This window comes from Musca autumnalis, unplaced genomic scaffold (genome assembly GCF_047663935.1).
Source record: "Musca autumnalis isolate F117 unplaced genomic scaffold, ASM4766393v1 scaffold_5, whole genome shotgun sequence".
NCBI lineage: Eukaryota > Metazoa > Arthropoda > Insecta > Diptera > Muscidae > Musca > Musca autumnalis.
In genome coordinates, this window is record NW_027412088.1 from 101105931 (window position 1) to 101133139 (window position 27209).

Below are 27209 nucleotides of genomic sequence, written 5' to 3' on the forward strand. Positions count from 1 at the left end.
AATCCTGGGCTTTGCTATGTTAAAACCAGTCAGGACCGTTCCTTGGTATCTTCCATCCCCTACGTCAGGCGAAATCCGTTTTGGATAATTTGGAGTCGATTTAGCCATGTCCGTCCGTCGGTCTGTGTGGCTGCCTGGCTATTTTACGTTCGGAGAAGACTGGCAAAATATTTTTTTCTTGTTAATATAATGGGTTAGAAGAGAGTTTTGTAAGGGTTTTTTTTTTGCTGGGATTTATAAGAACATAAAATCACAAAATACGTCAGAATAGGGAAATGCCTTGTATGGGGTTTTGTACCAAAATCGGACCGATCATATCCATTCTGTTATATAGTTATTGTTAACCCATTAATATGTTAAAACCATGCATAAGATCTTCTCATAGAGAACCCGGAGCCTCTACGAAGGTTTCAAATTTTCTACAGAAGAGGTTTAACATTTTCTATATGAAATTCCAAAACCTTTAAAGAGGTTTAAAACCTTTTATAGATAATTACAAAACCTCTCAGGAGGACTGAAAGTTCCAAAGTCTTTTGGATGTCCATTAGAAATTTGTTTGCATTTTTTCGCGACATCTCTGATAATCTGTCACATTTTTTTAAATGATGCTGACCAAATAAAAATAAATTTTCTATCCACTTAAATATGCACAGTGTTGGTTGACATTGTTTTGCGGTTAGATTCGTTTGCGTGCTGGATATATTATACTACTAAGATGATTGTGTTTTCTTTTTCTCAAGTCTGTTATATTTTATACAGCCTTCATGTAATTTCTTTATGTCTGCATGTGTTACCTTGTATTTTTCTACAATCCAAGTGTATTTACATATCTCTCCACATGTACACATTTCACATTTCAAGATCGTTTTCTTTTGATATCCAGATATGTTATGCAATTATCATTTAAGCGATTTTTTCATTCACAAGGCTTCTTTTCTAGGTTTGTGGAGATTTTGTTATTTTTTATCATAAACCGTTGTTTGTTTTATAGCAAAGTAGTTTTGTATGTTTTTTTGCAAGCAGGTTTAGAGATAAGTTACAAATAGCTAGCTGACAGGTGAAACAAACATAGCCAAATGCACCGCATACTATATTGTTTTTGTTTTTTAATCGAGTTTTATAATGTCTCTGTAGTGGTTGCTAATTATTGAATACATTTGAATACAATAAAATCAAGGAGTAATTTTATTAATAGTGATAATTTACTTCTAAACTCAGTGTACCGAATGACGCATTTTAAATTTGAAGATGGGGTCGTGACAAGAATTTATTATCAGAGGTACAGATTGAAGTAATGGTTTTAGACCCCACCTAAGTTAATTTAAAAGCAGTTTCGGACAAATTGGAATATATCTGGCCAAGTACGTTCCTTTGGCTGTTTGATTAACTCGGTAATTCGGGACTAACCAATTCGTTCCATACTTTGTTCAATATGTTCGCTTAAGTGTGGATTAAGGACTGTTCGAGGATTGTTTAGCAATTGTTGTCCAGGATAGTCCTTACGATTTTGATTGCAACCATATATTTCTATTTCGTGAACAATTCCAAGCTTCTTGACATAATGACACAAAAACTCTAAAAAAAGTCATGATAACGTAATTATACCCTACACCACAATATGAAAGGGTTATTATAAGTTTGTTTTTCCGAAAATTCCTGTAACACCGCGAAATATTCGTCGAAGACCCCATATTTGGTATACCAAAATTCATATCTCGACGAGATAAAGCGATTTTGAGATGTGTGTCCGTCCTTCCATTAAAATTTTAATCAAACTCCAGGCCGCAATCATAGACCAATCGTCACAAATTTTTGTATGGAGGTCGGGTTCAGACCAGAATAGACCCCTATATTTGGGGGGTGAAATGGACCAAAAACAAAATTTTTTATCAGTTTTTTTAGCTCCTCTGTAGGTCGCAATAACAGTCTGATCAGCGCGAAATTTTAAGTTAGCTTCAATTTTATGACGAAGAGGATGCTTGCAATTGTACATGATGGTCAGATAATATTTAGCGGGTTAAATGGACCGAAACTTTTGTGTGAAAATTGTTAAAATTTTTAGTATAATAAGCATATCTTTATTATTGGATCATATGTTCGACCCGCGTAAGTTATATTTAGAAGAGGAACTCTTGGTCTTTCCATTGATGCCAAATTATGTTGTTGTACGTGGTCAGATAACAGATTTATAGCGCAGTATATACAGGGATCTCACAGTTTTAATTGTGTGTTGTGTAACCATAATAACACTAGAGGTTGCAGTTATAGTTCAATACTGACAACATTGTTCACTAGATAAGGGTTTTGATCAAGGAAAATGCAAATCATCATGGATAATAATAGGCTAGTATTAAACGGTTGAAATTGGTCATAATTTTTGTGGGAAATATTCAAATTTAGTTTTTGTTTTATATTTTAAATTCTGGGGGGCATTTTCCGACAAAATAGGAACGCGAAACATGAAAACTAACTCTTGACCTTTACCTTGATGCAAATTGTAGCAATGTGGCGGTTAAATAACAGAACTACTGTAGAACAAGTTTGCAAGTAACTACATTTACCTCATGCTAGAAAATTATAGAAAAGTTTTTAAACCATGATAGAGAAATTCCCAGTTTTTTAAATTGATGCAAATTACAATGCTGTATGGAGTCTGAAGTTTGTGTACCACCTTTGGCAAGAAGCAATGCAATACCTTGAAATATTGATCTTTTTATACCACAGCCTTTAGTCTAACGAGGATTTATACACTTTGATATGACCATATAAAAATATCGGTTTTAGACCCCAAGCATGTTTGGAGGAAATTCGTTTCAGACAATTTGGAGTCGATTTAGCCCTGTCCATCTGTCTGGTTGGCTGGTGCGCACGATAACTCTCGAACCGTTCAACCGATGTGAACCAAATTTTGAACTACGTAACATTTTGCAAAAACTTAGTTTAAGTTGAAAGATGGACCATATCGCTCCACGCCGATAGTTACCTCCCCCACAAAAGTTCAAAATTTTTCTTGAAAATGGTGTGAACGATAACTCTCGAAGGGAGCAACCGTTTTGGTCCCAAATTAGAACATCATATCATTCCTTCTACACATAGATCGGAATCGAATATGGAGTACCTTCCACACAAAATTGGAAGAAAGTGAAGTTTAAGTTTGTTTAGAAGTTTGTTTATTATAATTTGTTTGGTATATATCAGTGATTTGGTATAGCCCCACATTACGGTACCTACATATTCCACGAATTTTTAAGAAAACTTGTGATACAAAATAAATATATTTCATACACGACTAATTATGGTTTTTGCATCTTTTTTTGGTCAGAGGCTGAGGGTATATCTCCGTCAGCACAGCTAACTGGTGCTTTCTTACTTGTTCTTTGGTCAATTCGATAAAAATCATCTAAAGATATCACTATGCGACACAAAAATTATTAACCATATTTTGACATTGCAGCGTGATAGAAGAGCAAAAATAAGAAGACTCGTGTCCCGGCGTTTTTCCCTATAACTTCAAGTTTCGCGGGTGTGGGCCCCCAAAGATCTGAGACTTTGATGTCAAAAGGGATTATTTTGTACGGCACATATATTCTAAACCGCATGGAATTTGGTATTACTCGTGGAGGCAAGGTTGTAGCTCTCGTCCTATAGAATGATAATTGTGAACGCATAAAATCCATTCAAATTTATCTTCTAGGTCAAAATCGTCAAGATCGAATTTCCATTATATTTTTTCTCGGATTTTAGTCTGCAGATATCAAACCGATCAAAATTGAAGCAAACAACCAACAACAAAATGTTCCTTAGATCTCAATAAACAACTTTGTAGAACATACGAACTCTATAGAAACGGTTCTTAGTGGCCAAATCAATCCCTTTTGACATTAAAGCCTCAGGTTTCTGTGGTCCCATAACCACGAATGTTGAAGTGATAGGGAAAAACGACGGGATACGTGTCTTCTTATTTTTGGTCTTCTATCACGCTGTGGTGACAGAATGTGGTTAATAAACAATGACTCAAAAAATGACACACAGTGTATTTTTAAGTGCTTTTGGTTTTTTCTTATTACAACCCAGCAAAAAGTTTGCCTCCAAAGAGGCAGTTAAATGATATGTACAAGTGATCTGGAAGTGCATCAAATTATGCATTTTCACTCATGATTTTTACAAGAGCGTGACTACGGAAAGAGGCACTCCATTGCACTGCATTTTAACTGACCCTTTGGCACTGCATTTTAACTGACCCTCTGGCACTGCATTTTAAACGACCCTTTGGCATTTCATTTTAACTAACCCTTTGGGGTAGAATAGGAGGCAGTCCAAAGCACGTGTTTTGATACAGGCATTCTGCGGAAATTGTGCAAGCCATTACAAAATATGCCGGAACAAATAAAATGCATTATTTGTGTAAAACAAAAATATTAAGAACTTTATTACATTAACACAAATTATGAAAATTTTCCATTGAATTCAATCGCAAACATGCGTGTTTCCTCCGCTCTCCATTTGTTCCAAGCTGAACAGTTTTTGTTTCATTTGCTAAATGGGTTGGTTGTCTTCCCATCACCAGTTCGGAAATTTTCTTCTCTTGAGTTACCGGAAAAATGTTCACAAATGAAATATTATTCAGTTTGTATTAACAAATGTTTGAAAATATTAACACGCTTATCTCTTATTGGAAAATTTATGTCGCTGCCTGTAGAGATGTACAAACTGATTTATGTACATGTAGGGATCTCTAACAACTGCTAATAATATGTAGCGAACGGAGTGCCTTTTTCACGACTCCGTTTGGACTGCATCCGGATGCTGTTAAATTGTGAGGAATTGGAGTGCCTTTTTCACGACTCCGCTGAACTGCATCCGGATGTTGTTAAAATGTGACAAGTGGATGTGATTCTTTGGATTGCATCCAAATGCAGTTAAAATGTGAGGACTGGAGTGCCTTTTTCACGACTCCGTTTGAACTGCATCAAAACATGCCGTGACAGAACTAGTCCACATTGCACTACTTCCAATTTATTTTGCTGGGAAATTTTAAAATAACATATGTATAACGTGTTGCAATAAAATAAAATAAATTTCATGGAAAACTAATGCCCAGGGCAAGTGGTGCAGGGTATCGCATGGTCGGCCATGTCCGACTATACTTCTCTTACTTCTTTTAGTTTAAAGTACTCAAAACATGAAATTTTTACAAAGTCCAATATGGGTATTCTATATTTTCCCACGTACATTCATGATGCATATACCAGAAACTGTTTGGATCTATCACAAGTCATCTTCTTAACAAAATCATATCTAAGAAACAACCAAAAATATTTTTGGTGACCTATTTCATTCTCTCAAAAACAAGAGCTGATCGAGAAAAACTGATTCCGCATTTGAAAATAACGCTATAACTTAATTTAGGAACAAAAAAAAAATCGGATGAAGCACCCAAATTTTGTTCATTTTCTTGACCAGTATTATTTTCGTTGCCCTAAAATACAGCCTAACTTGATTTACACTTATCTGTTATGGCAGACTTAATTTAAATAGAGGCAAATGTCGCAATGTAGCTAGAAACCACAACACTTCTTGCTAAGAAGTGTAAATTCTTGTTTCGTTTTACTATTATGATTCTACTTCTGAACTCGAATAAAAAATTATGAATTATTATTTTTAATTTCGAAGAAAACACTTTTATGGTCTTGTTATAATTCATGGAATAATGAATATTTGCGAGTGAAGGGTGATTTTTTTAAAAAAGCTTCAGTTCTTGTATTGTTTTTGGAATATAGTTATAACGATAATAACTTTTTCGAGTTTTAATAAAAATAAAATACATATTTTTTTATGAATAATGTAGAACTCCTTTATGGCCAACTGTTATTACTCTAACTCCATGTCATTGAACCATGCCATGAAAAAATAACGTTTTGTTCGTGTGTCTTCATTAGGAATCTGATTCATTTAGTAACTGCTTCAACATTTCGAAGCATTTTTCATACGTAGAGGTGGTATTTACCCGGTAAATACCCACACGGTGGGTAAATACTGGGTAAATACCCATTTGTGGGTATTGGTTTGGGTATTTACTATATTGAACCGCCAATACAATATCTTACACCCAATTCCTGGGTTTAGGTTGTGAAATCGTTTCAAAATAGATAGTTCTACAATATTTTAAACAAGTGGGTAAATACTTTGGTAAATACCCGAAATGTTGGGTGAAAACTCTATAACTGCCGAACCACTAGACGTAGACTGACAAAATTTGTCCAAATCTTTCTTATGTCAACTGAACCCTGGTATTGATATAGCCCCCATATAACCGTACCTCCCGAGTTAGGGTGTTTTTTTTATCTATTAGCCACATTTTACAATCTTATTGGCTGTAATTTTGCACAGTGAGTTCTCAATGTGTATAAAATATCCTCGCAAAACTCTGTCAACTTAGGTCTACGTTTTCTTATAGCCCCCATATAAGGGTACCCCTATTTCAATTTGGCTCAAATCCTTTCTATATCAACATTCTGGTACTGAAAATGTGGTCTCTGGGTCCATGTTTTGACATAACCCCCATATCTATTAGCCACATTTTACAATCTTATTAGCTGTAATTTGGCACAGTGCACTATGCTTCCGCCCGTGGACAAAAATCGAAAAATTTATGTCGACAAATTTGATTGCGATTGAATTAAATATTCTCTAAACACATACAATTTTTATTATCCAGTATTATTTTTGCCAATTTACAGCGGTAATATGCCAAGTTAAGTCGAAGAAGTTGAGATTTGTATGTGGTACCTTAAAAACGAAAAAAAGATCCGCAAAGCATTCTTAGCTTATGAGTGATTTATAAAAAAATTAAGAGGTAAATGTACAATTTCCAAAATGAAACTATAGCTGATGGCATTGACAATATTCTTACGAAAGAAAAAAATACAAATTAAAAATTCGTTTTCTAAGTTCCTTAAAAATAAATTCTTTTTAAATGACTTTTTGTGCTATTTTTAATATCATTGCTATAAATTTATGTTGAGTTGTACTAATGCTGGCCCTGTAAGAGCAAGTCCATATTTTTTAAATATAGGGGAAAATCTCTAGTTTACGATAAAAAGAAATCCAGCTGCCACCCTGTAAGTTATTCCCCTTATACCACGTCTCTAAAATCGCCAAAATTCCGAAAATCGGTAGGTACGTTTATTTGGGAGCTATACCGAAACGTCGACCTATATTGAACGTTTTTTGCAAGGAGGTATGGTGTTAAAATTCAAAATTACAGCCAAATCGGTTGGAAAATTTGGCTAAAATCGTCAAAATACCGAATATCGGGATGTACGTTTATATGGGAGCTATAGCTAAACTTGGACCTATATTGAACATTTGTTGCACGGATGTATGATCTTCCCTCCGAAGTCAAAATACAAAATTACAGCCAACTCGGTTAGAAAATCTGGCTAAAATCGTCAAAATACCGAATATAGGGAGGTACGTTTATATGGGAGCTATACCTAAACGTGGAGCTATATTGAGCATTTCTTGCAAGGTGGTATGTTGTTCCCTCAGAACACAAAATGTAAAATTACAGCCAAATCGACTGGAAAATTTGGCTAAAATCGTCAAAATATAAAAAATCCGGGGGTACCTTTATATGGGGGCTACACCAAAATGTGGACCTACATCCATTAAATTTGCTTGTATCCCTTTTGGGCTCGTTATAAAACTATGTTTAAAGTTTCAAAGCGTTAACTCGATTAGAACTGTTTTTGGCACTCCTTTCCATACAAGTGGCACCACTGTGCAGTGAGTTCTTAATGTGTATAAAATATCCTTGCAAAAATTTATCAACGTAGGTCCACGTTTTCTTGTAGCCCCCATATAAGGTACCCCGATTTCGAATATTTACGCAAGTATTGGGTAAAAACTATTAATCTGCGCAACCAATTGACGTAGGGTGCCAAAATTTGTCTGAAATCTTTTTATATCAATTGAAATTTTGGCATTGAAAATGGGGTCTCTGGGTTCATAATTTGACAGTGCTCCCATATACCCGTACTTCCCGGTTTAAGGTGTTTTTTATACCCTACACCAGACTGTGGTAAGGGTATTATGTGTTAGTGCATTTGCATGTAACATGCATAAGGAAAAGAGATAGACCCATTGTTCCTTCTAGGGATATGTATAGAATCACTTCCGATTTATGCATGTCCTTCTGTCCGTCCATTCGTAACGTACAGGTCGCATTTATTGTCCGATTCAGCTGAAAACTGGGGAATATAATTTCTTTTTAGAAATAGGAAGAACACAATTCCTTTTGGTGAAAATCGGTTCAGATTTGGATATAGCCCCCATATATATTTTCGGCCGATTTCACGTATTTGCTGCACCAAACACGCTATATACATACATCCGATTTCGATGAAAATTGGAATTGCTGACTAAATTTAGCCTAGAAATAGGTGAGCCAAATTTAATCAAAATCGGTTCAGATTTAGATATAGCTCCCATATATATTTGTCCGATTTCATGTATTTGCTGCTCCAAACTCGCTATATACGTCCAATTTCGATGAAACTTGGAATGTGTGACTAAATGAGGTCTAAAAATATATGTGCCAACTTATATCGAAATCAGTTTAGATTTGGATGTAGCTCCCATATATAGTTTCGGCCGATTTTACGTGTTTAATGCACCAAACACCCCATATTTGTCCATTTTTGAATGTATGACGGAGTTCGGTGTAGATATGTATAAGTGTGCCATTTTGCATCGGAATCGGTTCAGATTTAGATATAGCTCCCATATATATTTTACATATTCACAGTGGTGTACGGTATCAAATAGTCGACCCCGCCCGACGTTGATCCTTTTCTTACTGGTTTTTTATATATTAGCCACATTTTACAATCTTATTGGGTGTAATTTGGCACAGTAAGTTCTCAATGTATACAAAATACCCATGGAAAAAAATCTTAACGTAGCACATAGGTTTCAATCACGAAATTTTTGGCCAAAACCCTATTTTTGAAGTTTCGATATTTTAATTTTTTTGCACAGAATAATAAAAAACATCAAGTCATCTGAAAATAATTAGTTTTTGTAAATAACGTTAGTATTCGTTGGTTGGCGCAGTACCAACGTTGACACTTTTTAATGTAAAAATAAAACAGACTTTGTGATGTAAAATATACAATTTTTGATGTATTACGTCGCTGCATAAATATACAGAAGTGAGACCAAAGTTATTATGAATCGGGAAGCTGTTAATGAGTACTTTCATAATATTTACAAAAAGAACGATGAAATTTGTAAAATTAGCGTAATAAAATCAATGTTTTTATATAAATTAAAAATTATTTTTTACAAATATTTTTAACTATACTTAAACTTTTAAAAAAATGTCCAAATATGTCCACCTCCAAATCGAATTTGAAAGATAGCAGGGGGTCTGTACTAATAAATTCCGAAGTAAAATCGTGCTCAAATTTGCCACAGTTAAAATAAAGTGAATTTTTCTATTTTAAGATGGGAGAATTTTTTGTAAATACCTGTTGTGACTGTACGTAGAACGGTAATACCCACATATATCAACCGAGTTTCCTTAAAATTCATATTTAAGGGTTTCCGATTGTTGAAAACAAGTATGTATAATTTTTTTGAAAGTAGGTAAATTTTTTGTCTAGCCCCCACATAAAAGTACCGTCCGATTTTAGATATTTTATGGATTTTAGCGACACTTTATGACCGATTCGGCTGAAATTTGGTATTTTGACCTCTTGGAAGATATGAATCCTTTGTAACAAAAATTATTAACACAGGTCAATGTTTTGGTTTAGACCCCACACAACGGGACCACCATGTTCAACAAATGTTTGCAGTTTTTGGTCATTTTGGTCGATAAAACGTAAGAACTGCTGTTTGTGCACATTTATTATAAATAATAATTAATTTCAATACAAAATGGACGTTGAAACAGTTTTGGCCAGAAAATTTGGATTTGGGACCATTGTCCGTAGGTCCAAGTTTTCTTGTAGCCCACATAAAACGGTTCCTAACGAATTCATGTGTTTTTAATGGTTTTAGTCTAATTTTTCTCACAATTTTGTCAATATTGTTCCTTGCCTTGCGGTAGCCCCCGTATAAAGATGCCTCCCGGTATCCAGTATTCTGAAGGTCTTAACTGTACTTAGGGTGTCCAAAAAACCGGTTTTTCCAAACAAAACGGTTTTCGGTTAACCGAAATTTTAAACTTTTTCAGAAACCGGTTTTCGGTTTTCAAAAATTTTCAAAACCGGTTAACCGGTTTAAACCGGTTTTGTAAAATAAGTAGAAAATTGCTCATAACTGATAAATATTTGATTAAAAATGTGCGGAAAGCGCTAAATTACGTATAACGACTTCGTTATTATATAATAATCTCATAATATCCCTGTTATTTGACATTCAACATCGACGTGAGGACAGCAAATTAAGACTGAAATTGTGCTCTAAGAATAGTAAAAACCCTTACACATATAAAATTGTGTACCAAAAGAATTGAGTTTACATTGTATTAAGTCTGGATTCTCCCTCATGGGTTGAGAACCTCAAATTACCGTGCCGGAATCAAACATGAATTTTTTATCGTTACCCCTTACAACCTTAAATTCGACAAGTTCATAGTTTATTGTACTAATTCAAAAACGTATGAGTAACGTCATTCAAACTACCTTGTGATATCACGTATACGCAGTAGTTTCATAGATCGTTCAGTCGAACTAGATTGGCACAACTATACCTTTTACACAACATATTTTTGAAATTTAAAGGTATCTGACATTTACAACTTGGTCAGTACCTTGTGTTAGTTAAGTTTAGTTTACTTTAAAGAATACAATTTTAGTTTAATATTAAAAATATTACTATTTTTTTAAAACCGGTTAACCGACACAAATAACCGGTTTTTTCGGTTAACCGAAAATGACGTTTTTGGCGAAAACCGGTTTCGGTTTTGCAACTCAAAACCGGTTAACCGGTTAACCGGTTTCGGTTTTGGACACCCTAACTGTACTGTAACACTGTAACAACTGTAATTTGGCGACTATAGACACAATGTCCCTACCAACAAATATCAATGCTGGTACGCATTTTGGTTTTTTGGCTAATTGGGGCTAAATGCGGTATGAAAATGATTATAAGGCAAGCTTGGACAACATTTACATTGATGCCGCTGTATAGACAGTTCAAAAGTATAGTCTTCCAATATCACCCCCATCTATCGCAGTAGAAAAACGAAAATTGTCAAGGCAGTCGGCATATGCACTGGTTTCGCACGATTTGATGCACTGTTTAACTGACCAGGACAAATGATATGATTGGGAAAATATTTAAATGATCAATGTCATAATATAATTATATTTAATATATTTTTATTGAGGACAGTAATATTATCCGCTTTGAAAAATCCGTTGTTTGAAGGACAATATTACATATCGAATTGGGCAATATCTTAACAATATATATTTTTCTTTTCAAATATTGTAGGACCAACCTATTTTTTCTCAGCGTGCATTATGCAATAAAGAAAAAAAAATAAAATTTTTTATTTGTTAAAATTTTAACAACATTTTTATTTATTTCTTAAACTTTCATTTTTCTTTTTTAATTTTTTTACATGATTTTCAAGCGTTCGTAGTTCATCTGAAAAAATAGGAAATGTGAATAACATCAATAGTATAAACATTTGAAGGATGCGTTCTTTAAAAAATTTACCTTTATTTCCAATAAAATTTTCATCGATTTTCATTACTACACCAAGAGACACTTCATAAATATGTGCATTCGCATTTTTCAATTCCCTCCTCGAACGTCCTTGTCCACTTAGACAATGAGGTATGAGACATTTTCCCAAACATATTCTCACATTGGCACGAAATTGAACATATGGCGTATTGGGGAATTTAAAGGCACGAAATTTTCCTTGTAAAGTATTTTGCGGAGTCAATATGAAATTTTCAAACAGATATGGATCCACTGTGCAGCTGAAAAAAAATAACATTTTATATTACTTTCTAAAAATAGGGTAAAGTGTATCTTACCCTCTAAAGAGTATGGTCTCTGATGTTGAATTGCCATCTGAAACTTCCAAATATTGAACATGTATGCCATATACTTTAGACGATTCATCATTCAATTTGATTTCCATTATCAATGGTGTCCCTGGTATAACGTTAACCATGCGATCGATTAATTGACCATTTTGCCTCACCTCCATGGAAAGCAGTGGTATGGGAGCCGTTTGTTGTAAGGTGTCAATAATTTCCAAATCTCTGCAAGTTGTTTGAAATGTTGATATGATTGTAAGTAGTATTACATTGTATATGTTAAATACTTACTCATCTTCTTTGAAATCGTCAGGAAGTATGCCCCTCTTGACGATGTTATGCAGTTTCCGATATCTAGTATATAAGCATTTAACAGGTAGGGTATGCTTCAGATCGTTTTTATCCAAAATTAAATTTTGTTGAAATAACATGTCGCCCTACAAATTAACAAATAAAATATATTCTTTAAATGGATTTCTTGTTGGGAAATAGAAAAAAATCTAACTAGGGTTTTATGCAAATCCCTTTCTGGTTGTCTTTTGTAGTAGATCCTCAAAAATCAGCAAACGTCAGAGCTATCAAGCTGGTAATCGAAGGTTTAAAAAATTCGAAACAAAAAGCTCATACACTAATTGTCCTAAATTAGAATCGGTTGCCACGTAGTAGACAATTCAATTCTGCACGTAGTAGTCAATTTCATGTACACTGTTCAACAATTTGGTGTTTTTCAAATATGCATTTGAAACAACAAGATAGGTTCTCTGAAACACAAAACATGTACATACATACATATGTATATTCTGACAATAATTTACTGAAAAACTTCACTTTCTAAATTCTAAATAAATTTGCCATAAAATTTGAGTCCAGTTTTTTTTTTTAACAAAAGAAGCCAAATAGTTAATTATCAATTCATTTGGCCTTTCTCCAAACAGCTTCCTTCAAAAAAATGTCAAGCACAACAAAATAGCCTTCTCATGCTAACAGATTTTAGAAATGTTTGGCGTCGTGTGTTGTCGCTGTTGTTGTTGTCACGTGACATACTTACCGACAATTTGTTTACAACTTGTGTAAATCCACATTTGTACAAATCGCTGAGCGGAATCTTAAACATGAATCCTGTAGAAAGAAACAATGGCTGGCACCTCTTTAATGGGTCATCAATGCGAATGGGAATGGGCATGTGAATGTTTTGCCAATAAATTTTGGTTAAGTTCAAGTTATGAGGCGGTAACAGCACATCTTTGTCTGGCGTTGTCAGTGAAACTTCTGCATGAATGAGTTCCTTTAAACAGCGTATCGTAGAGTTGGTTACTATGTCTTTTTTGGGGGGAATAGAGTAGAAAACAATAAAATGAATACAAAGAATTTTGTTAAAAAATAATATAAAATTTGATAAGCCATAAAAATAACATTAATAACATTTCATTCATGCCATAACATTTGCAAACTGTGTGAATGTTGTTACTCTCCCACTTCGTGATATTTGGCACATTCTCATCAATTCGCGTCCAATAAATACAACATGGTTATTTTGCATATGAATTGGCCATTGCTATCATGATTTGTCTAGGTAATGGAAGTAATTTAACATTTATGGAAAATATATGGAATGTATAATACACGAAATCCAATAGATTTTGAGAAAAAATGTGCAATATTTTTATAAGTATAACATTTGTCTTATTAATTTAAAGTTTAAATAACGGGCATATTATAATAAAATATTATAACATATTATATGTATATGTATTTTTCTATGAAATCCAGCTTAAGTTAAAAAGGGTGCAATGTGGAATCCAAAGCTATCAGGAAATTACTTTTTACTGATTACATCATAGAGCGATTAATGAAGTTCAATCTATCACAAATCTATCCCCATAATAAGCATATATGCCGAAGATAGCGCACCATAGCAGCAGTATGGATGCAAAAAAAAACGCAATACGAAAAATTAGAGATAAGGAAAATTTTTTGTTTGGTTTGAAATACATAATGCTCTTGTGTCGTCGGTTGTTATCTCCTACCAATTAAAAACGGCGAAGACTTTTAGTAGCTGCTAAACTTTTACGCACATTACGCAAGGACATGTCATAGTGAGGGCAGATGTCCCGCTAGGAACCCATGCATAGAGTGTCGCATTGCTTCCAACGCACATCGTTTTTTCCTGTTTCAAATTCTGTAACATTAGAACGGGTAGACATGTTGCTACGAATATAACTGATTGATTTAAGTTAATTTAAATTTAAGGATTTTAATTGTAATGAATTTTTTTTATTAAGCATTTAGTTTATTTGTATAAGTTTTGCAACAACAACTATTGTTTGGAGTTTACTGCAATCATGAAATTATCGTTTAGTCTCAATAACACTGTCTACTGAGTAATTGATCTGTTGAATTCTCTCTTTCTCTCGGTATTTGTTTTGTGCATTCAGTTGTTGCCTTGATGTCAACGCCTGCACGTTGTCGTAACAACAGAGAATAACGAATTCAAATGACAGCTTTGTCAGCCGTTGTTTAACGTGTATGGGTCCAGCGGACCAAATGTCGGATGTAAGACACATCTGAACAATTTCGGAAGCAAAATAGTTCAGATTTTGTTCCGATTTTTATATGATTTTTCGTAGAGGAAATCGTTCAGACGACGTTCCTATTTAGGAGAGAACGTCGGAAGTAAATTTCCCGTCGAATATACCAATGTTTTTCTTCCGATTTCGGTACGAATTCGGATCGAAATGTCGGAAACAAATTTCCCTTCGCAGAACAACCAACTTTTGTGTGTATCTGAATATTTTAAATATAAATGCAACAAATAATAATTCAAGCTAGTGCTGATGGACTCAAGATATTCGTACACAAAGTTTACATTGTTCTAGTATAACTACAAAATGATAACAGTGAAAATCATTAGAAACATTTGGAATTACAATCTTCCCATAAAATACATAACAAAGAAAAATTTATCAATTAAAAAAAGAGCCATCAGAGAAAAATTTTTTCTTCCTGGCATAACTCACATAATTCGTTTTCTGAGTTGGCAATTTCTATTTTTTCTACGATTTCTACCTTATCTCAAAGACATAAATACAACAAGATAAGACATTTCTTTTGCTATCATTCTTCAGTGAATGGCTTTTGAATTTAACATAATGTTATGTTACGATATGGTGATATAACATTTTTTTCTTTTATACATTTTTACGTATTTAACCGAATTTACCGATCCAATTGACATGGAATTATTCTTGAATAGATCCTTGAATTCATAAATTTCGTTTCTGATACCATTGCATGAAATGTTCCTCCTTGGTTGCGATTTTGAATTAACTGCAACCTGTTAAGGGTAATGTTTCTATACAAAGTTTCGTAAACATTTTTTTGTTGCATGCATTTTGTCAGGTCTTTATTACTTTATGTCTTTGCTTATCTTGTGTCAAATTTTTATGCTCATATCTCTAAAACTCAACGAGTTACAGCTCATTTACTACGGGTTTGGCATAATTCAACGAAAAAGTTTTTGAACTTGTGAAGCACTAAAACACTTCAAATCATGCTTGATCTTGCACAGAAATTTAGCACTGATATCTGACTAGCTGTTTGCAAAATATGATCCAAGTAGTTATTTTATTTTTTGTGTTATAATCTTTTTAAGTTGGAATTTTGAGATATGTCACTCTTTGAGTAAATGGGCGATATGTTGTTGGATGATCTTGACTGTACTAGAGTTAGCTGTGTGCTAGTAGAGAGATAAAGTCATGCATGAATAAGTGAATTACATCAATTAAGCATTGTAAAATCGTAATCTAAAACGAACCCTCGTTTTATTTGGTACACATCGCATCGGGGAATGAAACAACGTATAGACGGGATTAAGTTCAAACCTAATTCCGTAACAGATAAATTAAGTGCATACATCTACTTAGTATCTTGAAAACCATCTTCGAAAGAAGATGCGCGGGCGGTACTGTATAATTAAAACGATTACGGTTCCTAAGTAACGCCATTGCAATGAATGAATAGGTCCTTACCCTAATATAAAGGCATATGAAAATGAGCCATATGAGGATGTCCACAAGGTGGTAGATAAAATAAGCTAGAGTATCGCGAAACTAATTAGGAAAAGGGTGCAGTTGTCAGGGGCTTAGTTACGAATGTTTAAGCAGAACCAATCACTACGAAATAGAGTGCAGTTGAATATTTCCAATATTTTTAATATTGTAAACACGCAAACAGAATTAGCAGAATTAACACGTTAACAGAATTAGGGAGCAATATACTCGTAACAATGTGTTCAGAGAATCGGATAAATGAGTTACATGAGTGGGGGGTCTCAGCGGACCACTCCTAATCTGGTCATAGGTATTTTCGGTTTGAATATCGAGGCTATTCAAAACTAATTGGGCTAAGTTTGAAAAGCAAGTAAGAGAAAGACTAGGACAAGAAAATGAAGAATTCCTACACACAGGGGATATAGACAGAAAAGTTAACAACGGAAACACTATTAAAACTTAAACCCTAGATGACAGGGGAAATTCGTAATAAGGGCAAAGAGGTCCGAAGTCTTTACAATGGGGGAAAACGCAAAAGAGCGGGACACCAAACAATATCAAAGGAGACACCAAACAATATCAAAGGAATACAACAAAATTCATGAATTTCTCAACATACACACTAGGCCAGATTTTCTCGGCCCTACTTCAGGGTGAAGAGGATTAAGTTTTGGATTTTCGGACATTTTTACAACTGCTTGAAATTCATGTATACTCCCATTGCCTGACAAGAAGCAAGGCTAGCATTATTCCCAAACCTTGCAAAGCAAGTTAGGTGAAAATATTATCGCCCCGAAAGCTTAAAATCATTCCTACTCAAGACAATGAAGCGCACGGTTACCGATTTTTTGATGCTGCAAAAAGATCCTCCAAGGGAACTTTCCCTTTAACCATCTTTATGTAGCATTAATAAAATCGGCGCTGTAGAGGGCACACCAGTGGCGAAGCTGACCCATGTTGTCCTTAACCCATGCTGTCTGCATTGACATTGAATGCGCTTCCAAAAAGGTCATTTTCAGACGACTTTCAGTTTGGCCGAGTCGTAAGGAACTGGATAAACCATATGCTGAGAAATAGGCGGATAACCTCCGCGCTGCAAGACAATATAATAAGTTGACCAAGCAACTCTACAGGGTAGATCTTATCATCTATCCTGTGGGTTAATACCATCTATACATATAAAAGAGCTTAGTGATGACTGAGTGAGTGAATGACTGGCATATCATCGCCCAGACGAAACCGCTTAAGCTAGAAAGCTGACATTTTGACTGTGGGTTGTTGTTGGTGTGTAGGGGTGAGATAAGGCTGGATTTTTGGAAATTCGACCTAGAAGGTTACGAAAAGAACTAAAGTGTACTAAATATGGTACCCTTTGTATTAGGCAAACGGGAATAGCAAGTATTCTGAAATTTGGAATGAGGGTAACTGATGGAGAGTTAGAAAGATGTACGTAAGAGTTTTTGGAAATTCGACCTCTAAGTGTACGAAATGTACTAAAACTTACAAAATTTAGTACCAGTTGTATATTGTGAACGGATATAGCTAGAAACTTGGAATTTGGTATGTAAATGAAGGTTGGGAAGTGGTGTTTATAAAAGGAAATGGTTTAGGAAATTCGTACTCATGTGTACGAAAAGTACTAAATGGTACTAAATTTAGTACAATTTGGATTTGGGTGAAAGGATAGAGCTAGAAACCTGAAATTTGGAATTAAGGTTAGTGACGGAGTATAGGATTGAGATATGGGGGTAGTTTTGGAAATTCGTACTGTGTACTAAATTTAGTACAACTTGGATTTGGGTGAACGGATAGAGTTCGAAACTGAAATTTGGAATTAAGATTACTGTTGGAGTGTAGGCTTGAGATTGGTTTAGAAATTCGTAAATTATGTGAACGAAAAGTACTAACGGAATTAGCTGGAAACCTGAAATTTGGGATTAAGACTACTGTTGCAGTGTAGGATTGAGATATGGGGTAGTTTTGAAAATTTGTACTTATGTGTACGAAAAGTACTCAATGGTAGTAAATTTGGTACAATTTGGAATTGGGTACAGAAAGTACAAAATGGTACTAAATTTAGTACAATTTCGATTTGGGTGAACGGATAGAGTTGGAATCCTGAAATTTGGAATTAACATTACTGTTGGAGTATAGGATTGAGGTTGTTTTGGAAATTCGTACTTATGAATACGGAAAGTACTAAATGGTACTATATTTGGTACAATTTGGATTTGGGTGAACGACAAGAGCCGGTATCCTGAAATTTGGAATTAAGATTACTGTTAGAGTGTAGGATTGAGGTTGTTTTGGAAATTCGTACTTAATAATAATAATAATAATTGTTCCACAAACATCCCAGATGGGACAAGGGAGACTTCTCTCATATCAATGAGTGCACGCCGATTCATATTGGCTCAATGATATGGGACCTACTTTTTATTGCCGAGTCCGAACGGCGTGTCTTACGACACCACTTTTAGAGAAGTTTTTCACGGCTTAAATACTCAGGAAATTTCGCCAGCATTACTGAGGGGGAATTTCGTACTTATGGGTACGAAAAGTACTAAATGGTAGTAAATTTGGTACAATTTGGAATTGATTGAAGGGATATTTCTGGAAACCTGAAATTTGGTGTTAAGGTTACTGGTGGAGGGTAGGATTGAAGTAGTTTTGGAAATTCATTTACGGGTATGAAAAGTACTTTGGTACAATTTGAGTGGAGGATTGAGTTAGTCATTGAAATTTGTACTTTCGTATGAAAAGAATTAAATGGTACTAAATGTTGTATATGGAATTCGGAAATTTGGTACTATATTTGCTGTTGGTGTGTAAGTTTGAGTTATGGATGTCATTGTGGATATACGTACAATAAGAGGTAGAGCTGAAATTGTGAAATTCGGTATTAGGATAGCAGTTGGGGTATAGAGTGGAGATAAGGAGGATGTTTTGGAAATTCATTAAATTTGGTTTTAGAAGGCAGATAGAGCTGTAGGTATTGCGATATAGTTTTTGATATAGGGATGTAATTTTTGAAACGGGCATTTTGCTAGTAAATAATAAAATAATTGCTTTAACCGACGAAGGATTTTAGCCCACCTGCTTTGCAGACGACGTGAAAACACTTCGACGGGGAAATAATCCAAATTTGCACGAAACAACTGTTAAAATAACTTATACTTCGGCCAGACCAAGGGGTCTAAAAGTTAACCCCAAAAAACGGAAACGGAATTTCACTAAGAAAATGAAAATAGAGTCTTTCGAGAAGCCAGGTTTCCTGTATAATACGAAATTTTTAGGACAGTTTAATACCTGAAAGTAGTTCTGAATAACAAGCTGACAAAAATGCAATGTGAAACCAATAAGGAAAATGATCAAAGTGGGGTGGGGCCGACTATACCCCTTTAGGGATAGGTAATGAAAAGCAATAATCGATTTTTCGACTTTTCAATTTTGGCCTAAAACCAAAAATGCAATTTTTCGGCCTGGCGATTTTTTCAGATGTCCTAAAACTCGGCTTTCGACTTTTTAATAGCCGCAGAAAATCGAATATAATTTTAGAGTTTTCTTTGAAAATTTGCACATATGACTTTGTAGCTATCAGAAAACTGTAAAACCGTCAAAGTACACTAAAAGCTATGGCCAAAACCGAAAATCGATCACAAGATAATCGATTAGGCGATTTTCCCTCCAGTCAAAAGTCGACTACGACTTTTAAGTTTTTGACTTCAAAACGTCAATTAATCTATTATTAGAAAGTCGAATTACCTATCCCAAATACCCTTCTCCATCACGATTTCAATCTAATTTGCAGTGCATCCTTACGGGACACCTAGAGCTAAGCGCAACTGCACAAAATATTATGTAGAAAAAAGTGAATGTAGAGCATGCGGAGAAGTCGGCAAAACGTTGGAAAACCAACCCTAAGAACCCTACACCTGGGAAACGGCACAATACAAGAACTCAACCAAAGTAGGGCAACCTAGTTTAAGGACTAAAGGCATTTTTCGGGGCACAGAATTTCTATAAAGTAAATAAAACTTCCTTCAGACTAGAGCGCACGACGGGCCTATTCTGACTTAATTGTACTTCTTTGTGCAGACTAATATTAAAACTCAGAGTTTATTGTCTGAAGTACAAACGACATGCTTAAATTTATTTTTTATTTGGCTGGTCCTTTCCTTTTCAATTATTATGTAAATTATATGCAATGCATAAAAAGCATTCAAATACTACACAGGTAGTCATCATAGGCGGAAACTATTGAAACTCCTCCACGGATTTATGTAAAGTTACACAGCTACATCATCAGCACTTAGCTAACACAAGCAAAACACCAAAACCTGTGGAAGACTTTTCTCTTCCATTTGATTGCTAACACTTTAAGCGATCTTTTCTTCAGAACTCCACAGGTCACTTTTTGCCATTTAGTTTTTCTTGTGTTCGGGCGTGCAAATGCAATGATTTGTTTATCATTTGTTAACTGGAGCCGCAGCCGTTTTCATTGCCAACAAATTCACAAATTGCGATTGTAAACAGTTTTATACAAAAATGATGGCCCATGGCTGTGGAACATGTGAACGTTTGTTAGGATTATACAATATTTTCACAATTTATGCATTGACTGACTGTCTGAGTGACTAGTTGCATCTATCTGGTCGGCAATGCGCCAACTGGCTTTGACGGTGTTCCGTTGGTAAGACATGAGTCACGTTTACATTGCCATCTTTAAATAAAAAACAATAAAATAAATTGTATTATTAACGTAGGGTTAGTTGCAAGCAGGCCGTTGGTTGTACAAATTAGAGGGAGAGAGATAGCGCAAGGGAATTAAAGAACCTTAGCAGATAAAATGTAGAAAGGATTGGAGAGTGTCTTCATAGCATAACATGTGTGATTTAGGTGGAAATTATCAAACATTGTTGCAGGAATTTCTATGAAAGAGAATAATGGAAGCAAGAAGGAAATTGTTTTTTCTTTCTTGTTTCAGTTTAAAGTTCAGTCTAATACGGAAAACAAAAGACCGAAGACACAAACTTGCATCAACAAGGAAAGCTATAAGAAGTTACTGTTATTTTTTAACATATTTATAGACGAAATTCAGTTTTCAGAGATTCGACGATATAGTTATAAGGCTAAAGGTTTCTCCTGTGCAGCAATCCAGTTCTTGGAAATGTATTTTTTTTTCTGACTATGAACAGAAAGATTTACAATGCTATCTCCATTACACTTTCATTTTATGAGTCATAAATATGGCAAACATAAATTAATCGTTCATTATTAAAAACACAGGGGAAACAGAGGAATAGGCAGAGGAAAAAGACGACATATTTAGCACGCACAGCACAAGAAAACAAATATACTCAAAAGACCATAACCGCCTTGACAGAAACCATGATTATTACCACCTACCAATAAAAGTCACCGTTGATGCATGCATATTCATGGGCATTACTTGTCGGCATCGAATAACGCTTAGTTCCCTTCTAATACTTACTCCTCCCTCAATTTTGTTAATCTTTAACTATGACTTTCATGTCATATCCTCATTAATGATTTTATGGCGATTTAATTTTTGTTACTTTCCTCGTTTTTGAGAGAGTATAGACTTTAATCAGATTTCATTACATTATCTTCTAAGCCAAGAAATGCGAATCATTAAAATGTGTTGTTGCATTCTGAAAATCAATACCCCCTAATAAAAATAACAACTTTATTTTTATTTTCCTATACTTTTGCTTTTACGTCAGACGTCCTCTGAGACACTGCCGAGAAGGTTTACTTTGCTCTCGTACTCTATGGACAGACATTTGATATCATGCTAAGGATCACAAATTAAAGAGCAAATAACAAACAATTTCTATAGAGTTGTTATTTTCAGTTCAGATTGTGTAGGTATGTACATCTATACATACTTATAAATTTATGTTCGATTGCTTGTTTGAAGTTAAGAATAGGGTAAAGTTCGGTCGGTCCAATCTTTTTTTACCCTCCACCACGAACTGTGTTCTTCTTCCTTCATGTTAAGCCTTATTGTATTGGGAGTCAAAAATACTGAGTTAATTCCACTTCAGAAAGTAAATGCAGCAATCCCTTTAAAAGAGGTCATAAAAGCCGTCATGGTAGTTCTTTCCAAAACATGGACCAATATTTACAGTTTTCGGAAACGAGCTTTTGTATCCTCTGACAACACGCAATAACAAATTATAGCAATCTCAGTTCGCTAATTTGACAAGAAACCCTCGAAATGCATAACATTATGAAATATCGGTACATGAGTCTAGCCCCTCAAACCTGCGTATGTATGGATAGTTTTTTTGCGAGTAAGTTTTCTATCTTCTGGGAGCACAAAATTCCAATCAGTTATATGGCAAAAAATTTTTTACTAAAATCTTCAAAAAGCTTAATTGGGGTGGTCACTTACATATATGGGGACTATGATAAAACCCTAGCAAAAACTATATAACTAATTTCAGTCATTTTGGTTAATTGATGAGGCTAAAACATTTATTTATTTTTATTTATTATTCTGTGTGGGATGTATTAAGACGTGGACAAGTACCGAGAAATTTCTGGAAGAAAATAATGTAACTCCAACGAAGACTAAATACCAAATTTAAGACATTTTGGTTTGATAACCTTCAAAATACCGAAAATCGGAAGGTAACGTTCAATGGGGCTATATGCTAACCGGGACCTATACCAACAATTCTCGTCTGTTTTATACGCCCATCGAATACTAAATAAAATATTTCAACCATCAAACAGGAGTTCAGCTTTTCACAAACATCAGGGAAGGAACTTGGAACATCCGCATGCGTTACAATCTCAATGCCATATGTAGGGAGTGACATACAGGAAAGGTAGATGTTAAACAGTTCCGGAGATATCACCCAACCTTGGAGAACTCCCTGTTTCATCCTGAATTCCACCTACACAGAAAAAATACTGTATGGAATAGTGTTCATAAAGTCTTGTCAAGGTTCAAATTTGGTTTCTTCTGAGAGATTGAAAAAAAAATTTTGGCGAGTAGTTTTGTTTTTATTGACTAACAAACAACCACCACCACCAACCAAACCAGAGACAAATTTTGCTGCATTTTATTAATACTTTTATATTTTGTATTATTGTAATTTACCGTTTCTTCTAATGATTTCCATGATTTCATCTGCAGTTGTTGTGAACCATGTGTACATACATGTTGGGTAACGTAGGGGATAAAAGATACCAAGGAACGATCCTGACCGGCTTTAACATGGCAAAGTCCAGGATTTATCTTGGTCCCTCTGTCATCTAAAGTGGACACTGACCTCCCCGTGGTGTCGCCTGGGGTAGCGGCCTTTAACAACTGTTAAAGGAACTGAGCTAAAATCTGCCGCGCGTTCACCTATAAGAACGTTAAAAACTTGGGTTTGGCGCCGGGTTAGTAACTCTACCTTAGAAAAAAGCAACTTACTATGAAAAATCAAAAGAGAAGAAAAACAACCCCCTCTAAAGTAGGGCTGCTCAAAGGGCGCACTTCTGCTGTCGGTGTGTGTTAATTTGCTCACTCACACAACTGAAAAAGAGAGCTTTTGTTTTTGAAATTAAAATTTTCAATACAAACAATATTTCCATTACACAAGACAACCCAAAAAACCAAACAAAACCGAACAAAACATCATATTTGAATTATAAATTCGTGTGTAGCCACTGGAGAATAAACGAAACTTGATTCTCTTGAAAATAATGAATGTGTATGCTAACTATTAGCTTATCCGTGTAATTGTGGAATGTATTTATACGAGTTGTTTTTCGTAAATTTTATAAAATCAGACTGAATGGTATGTTGGGAAACTATCAAAATGTTTGTGTTTCAAAACCAACACAATAACAAAATATATTTGTAGTTGTATGAGCAGCCCTACTCTAAAGTTTTCGACTCTCGCAAACGTTTTAAGGTCCATGATCTGCGAATCTGCACCTGGAATGTTCGCACTATTTATAGAAAAAGGTGCAGTTTACGCATTGGCAGATGTACTTGAAAAGTATAAGGCCGACATTACTGCCATATAGGAAATACGATGGAATGGGAAAAGCGTCACAACAACACCTAAAGGTGACGTACCGTATTATAGCTGCCATGACACAAAGCATGAGTTTGGTTGCGGATTTGTAGTTGGTCGGAGATTAAAACATCTGATCTCCAGCTTCACACCAGTGAATGAAAGACTTGCTACAATACGGATAAAGGCAAAATTCTTCAACATTAGCCTTATCTGCCTTCAGTCTCCATAGTGAAACATCTAACAATGGAATGAGGCTGATAGACTTCGCAGCAGCAAAGAGTCATGGTAGGTAGCAGTACCAGATTTAAGCATATCGATATTCATAAGGGCACCTGGCTGTCGCCAGATCAAAGAACAAGAAATCGAATTGATCACGTTGTGGTAGATGGAAGACATGCATCGAGCATGTTGGATGTACGATCGTTTCGAGGTGCAAACATAGACTTGGGCCACTACCTTGTTGCAGCAAAGGTACGTACCCTCTAAACGTTGCAAATAAAGTACGAAGAGACACAACTCGGAAGTTAGACATCGGTAAGCTGCAATCACAACAGATAGACACAGCATATTCCACTCAACTAGCCCAATCGCTTAATCAAAGCTCTTCTCGTCCCAATAACATATCAGCACAATGGCAAAATATTGCCCACTCCATGCAAACAACCGCAAAATCCATACTTAGATACCAGAGACCTTCACCAAGGAATCCATGGCATGACCAGGAGTGTCGTGCTGCTACCCAAGAAAACAATGCGGCACATAAGGCTACTTTACAATCAGTAGCAACGCGTAGCGCACGAGAGAGGTATCGGGAGAAAAGGAAAGAGGAGAAACGTCTTTTCCGCAGGATAAAGAGAGAAATGGAAAAGCGGTAGAGTGTAAAAATCGAGATGTATAGGAGCCAGAACGTTCTACCAAAGAGTGAAACATCAAACTGATGGCTTTGGTACAGCACATCTTCCTGCAAAGAACAGGAAGAGGACCAACCATGTAATTTGGTAACAGGTATACAGATAGTGTGATAAGGATATGGAAAGAGCATTTTTGCAAAGTGTAGGTATCCAATAGTAACGAAGTCGACGAAGATACCACAGATCCAATCCCCGAAGATGGTATTGAATGTATACCACCCGGCCACGATGAGGTAAAGACAGCAATAATCCGGCTGAAGAATAATAAGGCAGCAGGAGCCGATGGCTTACCAGCCGAGCTGTTCATAACCGGAGGCGACATACTGATAAGGTGTATGTGTCAGATGTATTCGTCTGGAAGGAAGAACGCGTACCCGACGATTGGAACCTGAGCATACTGTGTCCCGCCCACAGGAAAGGATATAAGACTGTATGCTGCAACTACAGGGACATAAGTCTTCTCCCTATTGCCTACAAGATAATGTCAGGGATATTATGCGAACGACTAAAGCCTATGGTCAACGAAATAATTGGGCAATACAAATGCGGCTTTAGACCTGCCAAGTCCACCATAGCCCAGATATTTAACCTGCGGAAAATCCTAGAAAGGACGAGATGCAGATCGTCACCCACCATCTTTTTGTCGATTATAAACCTGCTTACGTTCAAAGGTATTCCAGCCCATGTCTGAATTTCGTATCTCCGCAAAGCTAATTCGGCTTTGTAAAATGACTTTAACTGACACTCGATCCTCAGTTAAAATAGGAAAGAATCTCTTCGAAGAGCTTTGTACCAAAAGAGGTTTCAGGCAAGGAGACAGCATTTCGTGTGATTTATTCAACATCCTCCTGGAAATGGCACAATATACACCAATAGCCACATGTTACATGGTTATGCTGATGATATGACATCATGGGTCGATCAGTAAATTAAGTAACTGATACCTTTATGAAGGTCGAAGGAGAATCTGCTAAAGTGGGTCTGATGGTAAACGGCGAGAAGACCAAGTTGATGGTGTCGAGGCGCAATGCGTCCATAGAGTTCGGACCAACAGTTGAAGTTGGCTCTTATAATTTATAGCACATCTAATAACATCAGTTGTGAAAAAAAGAAGAATTGTATTGACCAACAGATGCTACTTTGCTTTAAGTAAGAAGTTTAAAAACAAAGCCACATCTCGTCAAACCAAAATAACGCTCTAAAAAACACTGATACTACCCGTGCTAATGTATGGTTCCGAAGCCTGGCAGTGCTTGGTGTGTTTGAGAGAAAAATTCTTCGAAAGATCTACGGAGCAATCTACGTTGACGGTGACTATCGACGTCGTATGAACCACGAGCTGTATCTGCTATATAACGAAACCAGTATAGATAAACGCATCGAGATGCAACGATTGCGTTGGCTAGGCCATGTGCTAAGAATGAGCGATGATGAACCCGCTAAAAAGGCGTATAAACACGTCCCACATGTAGGTGCACGCAGAACTGGCAGGCCAAGGCTTCGATGGAGCAAACAAGTGGAAGAAGAGATGACAAGGCCCGGTGTTCCAAAAAGCAAAGCAACAAATAGAGAGAATTGGAGATCTTGTCTTTGTTCGGCTTATGGAACAAATGTTCTGTAATGGACCAGCTAAGTAAATACATACATGGTGGGGCTTGTGTTGTGGTTTGTTGATATTGTGTCAATGTGATGGTGAGACGATGAGACAATTCCAAAGAAAACGAGAACAAAGTTGAGAGCGTTTACCAAACAAAAGAGGAAATATGAGAACGTAGGACAAAATAGGAAAGTGATTTTGCATCTCATGAAAATCTTACATATTAAAAAAAATAGTGGCTTTCGGATGGGTATAAGAAACTGAACGAAAATACGTATAAATTCTTGAAATATTTTTCTGTGTATTACTGGTACCTAACATATAATTGATTAGCAAACTTTTCAAATTTGGCCGGACACTACTTAAATGTTTAGTGTCACCAACACTGTCCTATGGCACGGCTTGTTTCGATGTCTGATTTTTTTATGCGGCATCTCTTTAAAGTGTTTAGTTTTGTTAGATTTTAAGATTACCAATGTTTGAGCTGTGACTCATAAAATCCACTATGTCCTCGATCTAACCTCTGAGTCGTATTTCCT

General features: G+C 35.5%; 2 protein-coding genes across 2 annotated transcripts in view; both read right to left on the reverse strand.

The window, feature by feature from the left end:
• Positions 1-27209, reverse strand: part of LOC141405769 (uncharacterized) — a 546509-nt gene that overhangs the window by 142842 nt on the left and 376458 nt on the right. The window lies entirely within an intron of this gene.
• The window catches only part of LOC141405136 (uncharacterized), a 45337-nt gene continuing 29690 nt past the window's right edge, over positions 11563-27209 (reverse strand). The window contains exons 2-6 of the mRNA XM_073989158.1: positions 13117-13388; positions 12360-12505; positions 12063-12293; positions 11737-12005; positions 11563-11664 (exon numbers count right to left, since the gene is read on the reverse strand). Of these exons, the coding sequence (XP_073845259.1) occupies positions 11594-11664; positions 11737-12005; positions 12063-12293; positions 12360-12505; positions 13117-13388 (989 nt within the window). The 3' untranslated portion in view covers positions 11563-11593. The remainder of the gene's footprint in view (positions 11665-11736; positions 12006-12062; positions 12294-12359; positions 12506-13116; positions 13389-27209) is intronic.